The sequence below is a fragment of the Saprolegnia parasitica genome, assembly GCF_000151545.1.
Source record: "Saprolegnia parasitica CBS 223.65 unplaced genomic scaffold supercont2.17, whole genome shotgun sequence".
NCBI classification, from domain to species: Eukaryota; Oomycota; class Saprolegniomycetes; order Saprolegniales; family Saprolegniaceae; genus Saprolegnia; species Saprolegnia parasitica.
Genome location: NW_012156411.1, coordinates 377,754 through 389,458, shown reverse-complemented (window position 1 = coordinate 389,458; position 11,705 = coordinate 377,754). Strand labels below are relative to the sequence as shown.

The following is an 11,705-nucleotide window of genomic DNA, read 5'->3' as shown; positions in this document are numbered from 1 at the left end:
AGTTGGGTGTATCTAGTTGCAGTACAACGTCGGTTGCCGTCGACGGCAACGGCAACTAACATCGCCGCTTCCTCAACGACTCGGTCATGGAGGCGGACCTTTGGACAGCGAGCGTGGCCGCCGCTCGCAGCCATCAAGAAGGCCGCGATCCGCGTCGTACGCCCTTGGCAAATGCATCGATGCGATACGGGAGATGCATCAATCAAGCGTGCAGCACTGGCATCCTGAGAGTCGATTTTTCCACATCCACGTCTCTATTCGCCACCGCGCTCGGCAGAGCCCCAGGCAAAGACGTGCATGTGGGATATGTCCATCGCAATGCGACGACACATGTGTGCGACGTGGTTTTTGAGCCTCGGACCTCCTCGCTGGCTGCGGCCATCGCTATCGAGACTGACGCAGTGGATGATGCGTGTATGGGCTGCGCCTGCGCCTATGGTGAAGGCCATCGCACTCGTACCGCGGGTGCTTGCGCCGGGGCTCCTGCCCTCGTCGGCTCGTCGGCTCGTGGCGGCGATCCCTGCGCTCGGCCATGACGTGGGGCCGTTTGGTTTGCTGTTTATTTCGTACGTGCACGACAATAAAAATGCATGTGTTTGTATACAAACGCTCTGTTCAAATAAAAATAAATCTATTTTTAATAACTCTTGCCCACGTATTACGGCGCCCTTGTATTGTCGGAATCCATCGTGGCCCGACGCGCAGCGACCATAAGCAGCCAGAGCCCGGACCTTCGGCAGCGCGGGATCGCTTCGCCCTCCGTGAACGACGAGACCGCGGTAGAGATCGACATCCATCCGACCGAGAACCAGCAGCTCCTGCGCAACCGCATGAACATGACTTCGCTCCTGCCAAAGTCATCGGACAGCATTGCGTACTCGTCGCTGGGCATGGACGAGATGACACCGACGGCGCCGCTGCCCAAGACGCCGTCGCAGCGCAACGTGTTGCCGCCGGCGCACGGCGTCTCGCTCGCGGACCTCCTCACGCACGTGACGCGGCCCATGGAGCGGGTCGCGTTCGAAGTCAAGGGCGCGCTCCTCGCGACCGGGTTCGCCGCGACGTGCTATTTATTGAACTGGTTCAAAGTCGTGCTCATCCCGTTCTTCCTCGCGATCTTCCTCATGTACCTCGTGGACCCGCTCGTCGAAATGATTGACGTGTCGCCCAAGTACTTTTGCTGCGTGTGCACCTCGCGCGGTAATCGACAACGACAAGGTGGGTTGGACTCATGCTCGGTGGATTAGGTCGCCACGCCCGGCGACGCTCGCGCGGCTGCTCGCGCGCCTTCTCATCGCTCTGCGCGGTCTCGGTCGTCTGTCTCTTCTTCTTCCTTCTTGGCTATATTGCCGTGCTCTCGATCCACGCGCTGGAAGTCACCAAGTACCAGGAAGGCTACACGGCCTTTGTCCAGCACGTTGAAGTGCTCTCGCAGCAAGTCGGTGTGCCCATGAACATCACCACCACCTTGCACGACAACGTCGACAAGCTCGCGCGGCTCGTGCTCACCGAAGTCATGGACCTCCTCTCGACGCTCTTTGTGACCATGATCTACCTCACGTACTTTCTCTGCACGCGCACGCGCGCCTCGGACGCCGGTACGCCACTTCAATGGAGACGACAAGGTGTCTGAGTTGATTGATTAGGCGGCGTGTGGTCCAAGATCGACAATGATATTCAGCGTTTTGTGACGCTCAAGTGCTACCTCTCGCTCTTTGTCGCGCTGCTCGTGACGATCGTGTACGTCTCGCTCAACGTCGGCCTGGCCATTTTCTGGGGCATCCTCACGTTCATTCTCAATTGGATCCCGAACGTCGGCGCGATGATTGCCTCGTTCCTGCCGCTGTGCATCATCATGATCTCGCCGGAAGGGCCGAACGGGCTCATGTCGCCCATGGACAAGTTCCTCGCGATGGTCCTCCCCATGTGTTTTCACATGTTTGTCGGTAACTTTATCGAACCCAAAGTCTTTGGCCGGAAGCTCGAGATGGACCCGGTCGTCGTCATCATCTCCCTCTCGGCGTGGGGACTCCTCTGGGGCGTCGTCGGTACTTGATACATTGATACTAGTATGATGGCGTGAAGATCGATCTAGGCATGATGCTCTCGGTGCCGCTGACGGCGGCGTTCAAGATCATGTGCTCGCACCTCAAGCTCTGGCCCGAGCTCGTCGCGCTCATGGACGGGACGTACTTTGTGCGAAGCGCCGAGCAAAAAAAGAAGGAAGAAAAAACGTACAAGGCCCGGGAATTTACCGGCGACGACGACGGCGAAGTCATGTAGATTGTTCGAACCTGTTTAACACATTGCATTGCCGACAAGTCCGACGACGCGACGACAGCCTGTGCACTCTGCATCGTCGTCTGGAATAAGATCGGGGGCGGAGGATGCGCTGCAAGGCGCGCACATGACACGCTGCTGCACAAGTTGTCGGTGCTACAAACACGAGGGTCAATACAGCGAACCCTTGGCTATGGTGTGTGGTTTTCTACATATGCAATTCGTTCGACCCCTGGCCGAGAACGCAGGATAGAGGCTGCTAGATATATGGATGGATAAATGGATGCGAGTAGATAGATAGATAGATAGATAGATGGATGGATAAATGGATACGAGTAGATAGATAGATAGATAGATAGATAGATAGATAGATAGGACGTGTATTGCCGTGAATTATCCACTCGGTCGAATGGATTGTGCAGACTTGAACGGACGAAGATGTGGTTGCAACCGACCTTCAATAGCGTTCGAGGTCATGGCCGTCGTCGTCGTCGTCGTCGCGGTCAAACGACAGAAGGAGCAAGTCGGACGTGTCGTCGTCTGGAAAGGAGGTGCGTGGCTGTCGCCATGACGCCGACGCCAGGCGACCGTACAGCTGGTGCGGCCGGCGAATGTAGCGCACGAGGACGGCTAGTAGAAAGCTCGTCATGGAAAAGCACACGAACGCGACGGTCATAATCTCGGTGGTCGCAAGCGACGGCACGTTCGAAAGTCGTGCGGTGGTAGCGTCGAGAGGCCGTTGGTCGTCGGCATTTCTCCACCGTACGCGAGCGGCATCTCATTGGCCTTGTACGGCGGGTACGCATAGAACGACTGCTCGATCATCTGGCGTTGCACGAGACGTTGCACCTATTTATGATCGCAAAGGTTAGTTTAACGCGGCTTTGCTCGTACGTGCGATGTGTCGGAGAACGGCACCCAGTATAGCTGCCGGCATGCGCTGGCGTCGTGCAGCTGAGACGATGCGTTGAGGCCCAAGAAGGTTGCCAAGTATGCCTGCGCAGTCCGTGCGAAGGGCTCGGTTCGCTCGGGCTGGGGCACTGCAGCCAGTGGTTGGTCCTCGTCCAGCGCGTCGTCGTGGACGTTCTCCAAGATCTTACTCGGCGCCGAGTAAAAGTCGTACCCGCGAGCCCAGAGCGCTGCGCTGCGCGTGAGAACGTCACCCGACGACGCGGCGTGGCGCGCATGGCACTTGCAAACGCTACGTCACTCGGTCTAGGATATAGAGACAAAGGCGAGGTAGGTATGATACCGTTTGCTGGGGCTAAAAAGGGCGCGAGGAGAGGTCGGTGGTGGTCGTGCACAAGCGATGGAAGCTCGGACGTGTGCCATGGCTGCAACGGCGCCGGTCGTTCGAGCACACACACGTGCGGGAAGCTCCCTGGGTGCCAAAAGATCGCTGGCGCAGCGACGGAGGTCACAATGGCCAACTCGTTCTCGGTGCGAAGCCAGTCTTGCAGCGCGGTGTTGTCCCATGACGTGGCGAACCGAGCGCTCGGTGGCGCCGTCGCACAGAAATCTGGCACACGTGAGACGACCCTTTTGCTAGTTGGAGACGCCTACCATGGGTTTCTCGATGTGTTGACGTCGGTGTGTCCACTGCAACGAGTTGCGCCTCGTAGGGACAGTGCGCGGTGTGCACCGATGCAGCCAATCCTTCGCGCGCAGCCAGCGCGCAGTACGCATGGCGACATCGCTGGCTCCGCGACGGATCCTGATTATGGACAAGATGGACACGCACGCGGTCCGGATTCGAAGCTTCTTGAAACGCAGAGAGCACGGTGCGGCCGCAGCGCTCGGCGTCGTCATTGGTGGCAAACGTGAGCTCGATGGTAGGGGCGCGGTTGCGCGGGAGCAGCGGCCGTGGCGGTGGGAGTGCACTGCGAACGTTCTGCAGCTCCGGACGCAGCGCAATGTCGACTTGGGCGTGGTCGTCCCAGAGCCCAGCGCCGTAGACGAGGCGGCGGCTCGAGAGCGCGAGCAGGACCAGCGCAGAGCTCCATACTAGCGTCATGGCTCGGCCTTTCCAAAATGGTTGAAACTTCGATCTTTACCGGTTACTGTATCCGGATCGCACATTTGGCGTTCGGCGTGCACTGTTTAAACCCACTCGATCCATGTGGGTTAAACCCGTCCAGTAACCTTGGCTGCAGACTCATGGACGCGTCGTCATGGAATGCTCGACGCGGCTTGTGGCCTCTCTGGCACCCTCGCGCTGCTAGCAAACACTACCCTTATTGCTGGATATTCATCGACTCTCTGTACGGGTGTCGTACCCAAACATGTAGCTAGACACGTCACGCTGTTGTAATGGACACTTGCGTGTCGACCTTGAGGCGTTGATATCGCGGTGCTACAAGCCTCGTCTTATGTACGCTTGCGCGTCGCGCAATAGTATGTAGCACACGCTCGTGGACCCTGGCAGCGATCAGCACAGAAGTGCATGGATGACTTTAACCGAACGCGCAAACGCGTTTAAACCCATTCACGGTAAACCCAGAAGAATGGCGCTGGCATGGCAGCGGACGACGACCCGCGGCTTTGCACGGCGGGCATCCACTTTGACACGTACCGCTTCGCGCAGAACCTGCGCGCGAAAGGTCGCATCTATCGATCTATCAATGTATCAAGCTTAGCGCCAAGGTAGGCTTCACGCCCAAGGAGGCCGACGTGATCTTGGCCGCAACGCGCAATGCCATCCAAGAAATGAACACGTCCCGTGCGTCCTTGGTGCGCTCCTTCCTGTTGACATATACATGCGTGCTTATATATGCCTCTAGTACATTCCCAAGGCGGACCACCTCGAGCTCAAGACCGACTTGTCCCAACGCGTGCTGCGCTCGACCATGGAACTTCGGTGCGGCGTCGTCGAGGCGCGATACGACGGATGGACTTACTGTGTGTAGATGTGGCCCACCGCCACATGCGCGAAGTGCTCGAGCGCGACTTTAGCAACCTCAAGAACGACATTCGCATGACGGAGAAACTCGACTTTGACAAGGTGCGGTTCGAGCTCCTCAAGGTGGAGAAGGAGGTATGTAGGAGGAGATTGGATGGCGCAAAAGGTTGATGGCGAAAGGTAGTTTTTGCTTCAGAAAAAGACGGACGAAGAGACGCTCAACACGCTGCACATTGCCAACGAGCGGCTCGAGAAGCGCATTCTGCAGTTCGTTGTCGGTTTCTCGGGCTCGATGATGCTTGTGCTGGCGCGCCTCGGCGCCTTCTTTTAATGCATGTACTACGCCAACATCCTGAACCAGCGACTTGTTGAAATGGGATATTACCTTGCATGTACAATGATGGGGAGAGACTTTCATGTGCGCGCGAGGCAGACCGGTCTGTACGAGCGAGGAGCGTGGGTAGTCTTGTTGTGTGGCATCGTGCAAAGAATAAGGTATCGGTACACCAAGGGACCTTGTGTAGGCTGGCGTGCTGGCGGATGAACACACATATTAGCCTCGCCACTCGGCTTGACGAGACGTCGAGGACCACTCTGTTGGTCCCGTAGCTCGACGCAGTGTAGTTCAGTCTACGACATCCATTCGCATCGCAGCTTGAAGAACCGAGTGCACGCGACGCGGTCGCATGGAACGCACGGTTGGGGCCAGAGAGGGCCTTGGGCACGCGACGCACGCCATCGCGCCACGTCTCTGGCGCCTGCTTGGCTCTGTCGTCGATTGACGGATTGTGGATATAGATATCATATATTGAAAGGCACTTGAGCGCTCCGTCTACCAACTATCGCCACGAGGCCACGATCGTCGAGGCATTCGAGTCGCAGCTGCAGAGCGGCGCGGGCTCGTGGGTGTGACCGTCGTCATCATCGTCGGAGGTGTCGAGGTCGATGTGGGACTTGGACGAGGCTTTGAGCGACACCATAAAGCTGCCGCTGTGCGCGTGGTTCTCGATCGTACTGGAGCAAGGCGTCACGGCCGAGCTCACGTCGAGCTCGTCGGGCAGTCCGAGGAGCGATGCGCGCGAGTAGTTGCCAAGGTTGAGCGACGCCAGGGAGAAGGCCAGGCACGTGAAGCTCATGATGGTCGATTATTCAAAAGTGCCCCAAATGGTAGAAACACTACAAAACACGCTACAGGCACAAAGTACGAGGTAAAACAGTGATGGAAAAATTCACCAAGAATTCTCGCCCGCAGATTAGACTTGGCTTCAGTATGGGCGGGCACTTGGTGAATTTCGAGTGCGCCCCGCCTTTCTCGTTGCCGCCCACTGTGATTGGCCAATATTCTGTTTCCAGGTGGTTTCACCACGAGACAGGGCAAGGTCCGAATTTCAAGCCCTCAAAAAAGGGCGTCAACCCCACATTGAAGTTGCACTTGCGACGCGGATCCTATTTGAGACGCGAGAAGCCAGACGCAGAACGCTCTAGAAGACGCAACTTCTTGGTGCTATGCCATCGTGTCCATGGATTGATTCCATGTCCACGATGAGCAACTGCATACGACGAGAATCGCGGGCGATAAACTGAAGAGACTGCTTGCATGGTGTTGCGTGACCAGCTTTTTGGACGACCCTTGACTGCACACGCCGAGAAGCTCTTAGAGTCTGTCTCACCATGGAACGCCATACCGGTACGCCCGTCGCCATTCTTGCCACGACGTCGACGCCCTTGGATCCCTCCCTCTTCCTCGCACGATGCCGCGACAAGGCCATTACCGAACTGCACGCAACAACTTTGCCTCGCGATCCCATTCACAAGTTCTTATCGTATCGTTGCGTGTATTGACTCGTTTCAACATCATTAAATACTGCGCTATCTCCCATCTACTACCAGTATCCCTCGGCGGCAGGGCTCCAGGTCATATGCGTCCGGTTCATGATGATGCACGGCGTCCGGTTTGTCAAGAGGATGCAATACCCTATACACTTGTACGACATCCTCTTCTGTGCGTGGATGACCTCCACATCGTCGTGCGCAAGACAATATGTCCACCTTTTGATGCCTCTCATTGGTGCATCGAAGAGCACAACGAAAAAATGGCGCGAAGCGAGCGCTGCACCCGGCGCGCGGGTGATGGCCATGTGTGATATCGATTCTCACATGCGTTTTCCACGTGTGAAAAACGCGCTCGCATTTCGAAATCGACATTTGCCGCGATGCTGCGTGGACGGTTGCGGCAACTGGCTCGGGCAGCGCCAGCCGACGCGCTACTGGACATGGAGGCCATGGACACGACCGAAGACGAAGCGCTTGATGCGATCGCCGTGCGTCAACGAGGCGAACGCATGACGCTGGATGAATGCACATGTACTAGGGCGACGTGATGGACGACACCTTGGCAGCGATTCACATGCTGCTTGGCCGGTACCACCGGGCGTACGCGACCTTTCCGCTGCCGTCGCTCGTTCTCGCCCACCACATGTAGCTGCCGCCCACTCGCTGGTGGCCTCACGCCGCGCATCGTAGCTACAGTGTTGTGCCCAACCGAACGGTTGTCGACCAACGGGTAGGTGTTGTGGCCCCTTGGCTCGATCTATCCGGTTGCATAGGTCCATGAGCTGCGCATGGACGGCACGCTACTCTTGCTGCAAGTCAATCTACCAGGTGCAGCCCTCAAGTCATGACGACGATCGGACTTGCATTGTGAAGGTCCCAACGTGCACGCGCTTGTCTTGACGCACGACTACACTGCTTTCCTCCTCGACCAGTCGAGAGGCAGCCGCGGCGCCCGCATGTTTGCCAAGATCCTACCGCGTCTCTCCATGGTCTGCTTGACCCAGTACCTCGATTTCTTCTCATGCCTTGTTATAGCACTCGACGCTCGCCAAGAGTACGCTTTACACGGAGATGCGTGCGCAGTTTACGCGACGAGGGCGACCGCCGCCACCAGACGCGGCGCTCAACAAGGACATTGCGTACGCTTCAAGGCAGAACTGCTCGCCTCACCTGGCACTAGGCACCTCGTGCACCTCGGCTTTCTTGTGGCCACGGTCGAGATGGCCGTCGATCGTTACTACTTCTCGCTCCCGCGCCTCGGAGCGCTCATCTCGGCGCTGCATGTCGGCAGGCGCACGATCCGCGTGCTTCTACAGGTATGATTTCATCGTAGACGCCAAGGATTCTGACATGCGGGCAGCGGGCGCCGTACCGAGAAATGACCGAACACGACGTCCTCAAGCGCAAGGTCAAGTCGTCGCCCTTTGGCATGAGCTACCACGTTCTCGAGATGGCGCACGCGGGCCTCGTCGCCCGCGTTCCGACAGCGACGTCGTTCTTGCTCAAGTACACGGACCCGGCGGACGGACAAGCATGAGTGCGCTATGTCGACTCGTCAAGCCCTTGCTGGAAAACACTCTAGTGCTCGCTCCTTTACTTGATTTTGGCCGTTCCCAGTGGACTTACTTTAGCACAGTATATAGTATTCGATTGGAACTCGTTTACAGCGCGCTGTCCTTGGGCTTGAGCGTCGGCGGCTTGCGCGCCGTGCCAAGCGGCAACGTCACAATGTCCTTGATCTTGCCCCACTCGGGCATCGTCACGAGCTCCTCCGACGCTGTCGGGTGGATCGCCACGATATTGTCAAAGTCCGACTTGTACGCACCCATCTTGACCGCAACGCCAAAGCCCTGGATCATCTCGTCGGCGCCGAGGCCCGCGACGTGAACGCCGACGACCGTCTCTTCTTCGCCGATGCAAATGAGCTTCATGGCGGTCTTTTGTTTGTCGTCTTGCTCGCTCATGGCGTAAAACATGTTGAAGAACGAACTCGTGTACACCTTGACGTTGTTGGCACCGTACTGCGCAATGGCCTGCGGCTCGGTCAAGCCAATCGTGCCAATCGGCGGGTGGCTAAACACGACCGTGGGGATTTGGTGGTAGTTGATGCACGCGTTCGGCTCGTTGCCAAAGAGACGGTCGGCGAGGCGACGACCCGCCGCAATCGCCACCGGCGTCAGCTCCCACCCCGTCGTCGTGACATCGCCCACCGCATACACGTTCGGGACACTTGTGTTTTCTTGGGCGTCGACTTGGATAAACTTGTCGGCGGAAAGGGCAATGTCAGTGGTCTCTAAACCCAAGTCGTGCGTGCGGGGCGTGCGACCAATCGCAAAGAGGACGGTCTCAAAGCCTGGAAACGACTGCGGCACGCCGCCACCGTCGCCTGAATCGTCAGCGTACCCGTCAACCGCCTTCTCGATCGACGTGATGCCGCTCTCGCGCACAAAGTGAACGCCGGCGCTATCACGTCATCATCATGAATCTTCTGCAATAGACGAGCTAGAGAAACGTACTGCTCCATCTCGGTGTTGACGAGGTCGCGCACGATCGGGTCAAACGTGCGCAGCACCTGGTTGCCGCGGCAAAAGAGCGTCGTGTCCGACTTGAGCGCGTTAAAGATACCGGCGAGCTCGACCGCAATGTAGCCGGCGCCAACGACTGCGACCTTGCGGGGCTGCGTCTCGAGTGCGAAGAAGCCGTCGCTCGAAATCGCGTGCTCGATGCCCGGCAGCGGAGGCATGGCCGGGACACCACCGACCGCGATGAGGATGTGCTTGGCCGTGTACCGGTCGCCGTTGACCTCGACCGTGTGGTTGTCGACAAACTTGGCGGCGCCGTAGACGAGCGGGATCTGGTTGTTGCCAAGGTTGCGCTCGTAGATGCCGTTGAGGCGGGCGACGTACGCGTCACGCTTCTTCTTGAGCGCCGCCCAGTCGAACGAGCCGTACTCGACGTCCTGGATGTTTTTGAACGTGTACGCGTGTGCCGAGTGGAGCATCTCGGCGTGGAGCGCTGCGTTGAACATGATCTTCTTGGGCACGCAGCCGACGTTGACACAGGTGCCGCCCATACCGGCGCCGTCGTTGGCGTGGCCGCGCTCGATGAGAAGGACCTTGGCGCCGTAGGCGGCGGCGCGGCGCGCGGACGAGTTGCCGCCCGAGCCGCCGCCAATGACAATGTAATCGTAGACGGTGGTCGCCATGGTGCAAATTGCAATTTGGGGTTGTCCGAGGGCGTGCCACCATTTAACCAATCAAAATGCGCCGTTGGATTTTCGATCCACCAATCACAACGACGATCGCGATCTTTCTGCACCCGAAATCGCGAACCGACGGGTGCAGACCGCGTCATCCAACGACGTCCGTCATCACAACTACCAACACACTCGTCCTTCTTACGAATCTTCAAGTGAATGGCGATGACCTCGGCACGTCCAACTGGTTGGTGCTATAGTCGGTGGTTCGAGGCCCGCGATTGAAAGGGCTTTCAAGTCCACTTGCACGAAGCAGCAACGCGATCACTCAAAGCGTCACGAAGCCTACTTGAGAACACAAGGCTTAGCAGGTCGCTCGCGTACTGTAGTAGGTTGATCGACCATGTGCGTAGACAGGGTATTGGGATCCTGTCGTGTCCACGCGACAGACCGATGTTGCGCCTGGGCGTGAGCTTTTCCAACGGGTCGAGCAGAGCGCGCCAATCCTTCGTCGAGCTAACTAGAGTCGCTGCACGCTAGAAAGCCGAGAACGATGTCGATGCAATCAAGGGCGTTCGATTGATCGGATCTCAACTCGAGCTTGTGCATCAACGAGACCCAACAACGGCAAGATCCCAATCATCCGGATACGTGTTTCCGGATCGATGTGGGGCAATTTTGACGTCGTTGGTACAGTCGCAAATTACGCTCGCAGCATGGCAACGTACGACTACATTGTGCTCGGCGCAGGCTCTGGCGGCGTCTCGTCGGCCCACCGCGCGGTGGCCTACGGCGCCAAGGTCCTTGTCATTGAGCGCGGCCACGCCAACGACGGCGCTGGCCTCGGTGGCACCTGTGTCAACGTCGGCTGCGTGCCCAAGAAGATCATGTTCAACGCAGCGCTCCACGCCGAGATGCTCCACTCGGCGCGTGCGTACGCCTTCAAAGGCGTGCAGGACATCCAGTTTGGCGCCTTTGACTGGGCGGCCATGAAGGCCAAGCGCGACGCGTACGTCAAGTGGCTCAACGACATGTACGGCGAGGGCATGCTCGAAGACAAGGTCGACCTCGTCATGGGCGCTGCCAAGTTTGTCGACAACCACACGGTCGAGGTCAACGGCGACCGGTACACGGCCAAGCACATCCTCATCGCGGTCGGTGGTGTCCCGGCCATGCCTCCGCTGCCGGGCATCGAGCACGCGATTTCGAGCGACGGCTTCTTCGCACTCGAGACGCAGCCCCGCAAGGTCGCAGTCGTTGGCGCCGGCTACATTGCGGTCGAGCTCGCCGGTATCTTTAACGCGCTCAAGTCGGACACGACGCTCTTTTGCCGCGGCAACCAGGTGCTGCGCACGTTTGACCCGATCGTGCGCGACCTCGTCAACTCCGAGATGGAGCAGTACGTTTCTCTAGCTCGTCTATTGCAGAAGATTCATGATGATGACGTGATAGCGCCGGCGTTCGCTTTGTGCGCGAGAGCGGCATCACGTCGATCGA

At 58.2% G+C, this 11,705-nt stretch overlaps 7 protein-coding genes across 7 annotated transcripts in view; 4 read left to right on the top strand and 3 right to left on the bottom strand.

The window, feature by feature from the left end:
• Window positions 1–668: 668 nt before the first annotated feature.
• SPRG_05614 (hypothetical protein) lies at window positions 669–2,301 on the top strand. Its single transcript, XM_012344330.1, has 4 exons — window positions 669–1,200; window positions 1,248–1,598; window positions 1,647–2,048; window positions 2,096–2,301. The coding sequence occupies exons 1-4, from the start codon at window positions 831–833 to the stop codon at window positions 2,281–2,283; spliced, it is 1,311 nt and encodes a 436-aa protein (XP_012199720.1). The 5' UTR covers window positions 669–830; the 3' UTR covers window positions 2,284–2,301.
• Window positions 2,302–2,652: 351 nt separating this feature from the next.
• SPRG_05613 (hypothetical protein) lies at window positions 2,653–4,312 on the bottom strand. The gene is made up of 3 exons (XM_012344329.1): window positions 4,050–4,312; window positions 3,175–3,481; window positions 2,653–3,129 (listed from the first exon to the last, which is right to left on the bottom strand). The coding sequence occupies exons 1-3, from the start codon at window positions 4,292–4,294 to the stop codon at window positions 2,953–2,955; spliced, it is 729 nt and encodes a 242-aa protein (XP_012199719.1). The 5' UTR covers window positions 4,295–4,312; the 3' UTR covers window positions 2,653–2,952.
• A 483-nt stretch (window positions 4,313–4,795) lies between these two features.
• SPRG_05612 (hypothetical protein) lies at window positions 4,796–5,510 on the top strand (the record flags this gene model as incomplete). The annotated part of the gene is made up of 5 exons (XM_012344328.1): window positions 4,796–4,880; window positions 4,928–5,010; window positions 5,061–5,182; window positions 5,233–5,314; window positions 5,364–5,510. The coding sequence occupies 5 exons, from the start codon at window positions 4,796–4,798 to the stop codon at window positions 5,508–5,510; spliced, it is 519 nt and encodes a 172-aa protein (XP_012199718.1).
• Window positions 5,511–6,018: 508 nt separating this feature from the next.
• On the bottom strand, window positions 6,019–6,315 carry SPRG_05611 (hypothetical protein; the record flags this gene model as incomplete). Its single annotated transcript, XM_012344327.1, has 2 exons — window positions 6,019–6,143; window positions 6,195–6,315. 2 exons carry the CDS (start codon window positions 6,313–6,315, stop codon window positions 6,019–6,021), a joined length of 246 nt encoding a protein of 81 aa, XP_012199717.1.
• A 1,740-nt stretch (window positions 6,316–8,055) lies between these two features.
• On the top strand, window positions 8,056–8,549 carry SPRG_05610 (hypothetical protein; the record flags this gene model as incomplete). Its single annotated transcript, XM_012344326.1, has 3 exons — window positions 8,056–8,151; window positions 8,193–8,328; window positions 8,373–8,549. Exons 1-3 carry the CDS (start codon window positions 8,084–8,086, stop codon window positions 8,547–8,549), a joined length of 381 nt encoding a protein of 126 aa, XP_012199716.1. The 5' UTR covers window positions 8,056–8,083.
• Window positions 8,550–8,673: 124 nt separating this feature from the next.
• SPRG_05609 (glutathione-disulfide reductase) lies at window positions 8,674–10,233 on the bottom strand (the record flags this gene model as incomplete). The annotated part of the gene is made up of 2 exons (XM_012344325.1): window positions 9,529–10,233; window positions 8,674–9,475 (listed from the first exon to the last, which is right to left on the bottom strand). Exons 1-2 carry the CDS (start codon window positions 10,215–10,217, stop codon window positions 8,674–8,676), a joined length of 1,491 nt encoding a protein of 496 aa, XP_012199715.1. The 5' UTR covers window positions 10,218–10,233.
• A 640-nt stretch (window positions 10,234–10,873) lies between these two features.
• The window catches only part of SPRG_19943 (hypothetical protein), a gene marked incomplete at both ends in the record, with an annotated part of 1,743 nt that continues 911 nt past the window's right edge, over window positions 10,874–11,705 (top strand). The window contains 2 exons of the mRNA XM_012344390.1: window positions 10,874–11,607; window positions 11,661–11,667. Of these exons, the coding sequence (XP_012199780.1) occupies window positions 10,874–11,607; window positions 11,661–11,667 (741 nt within the window). The remainder of the gene's footprint in view (window positions 11,608–11,660; window positions 11,668–11,705) is intronic.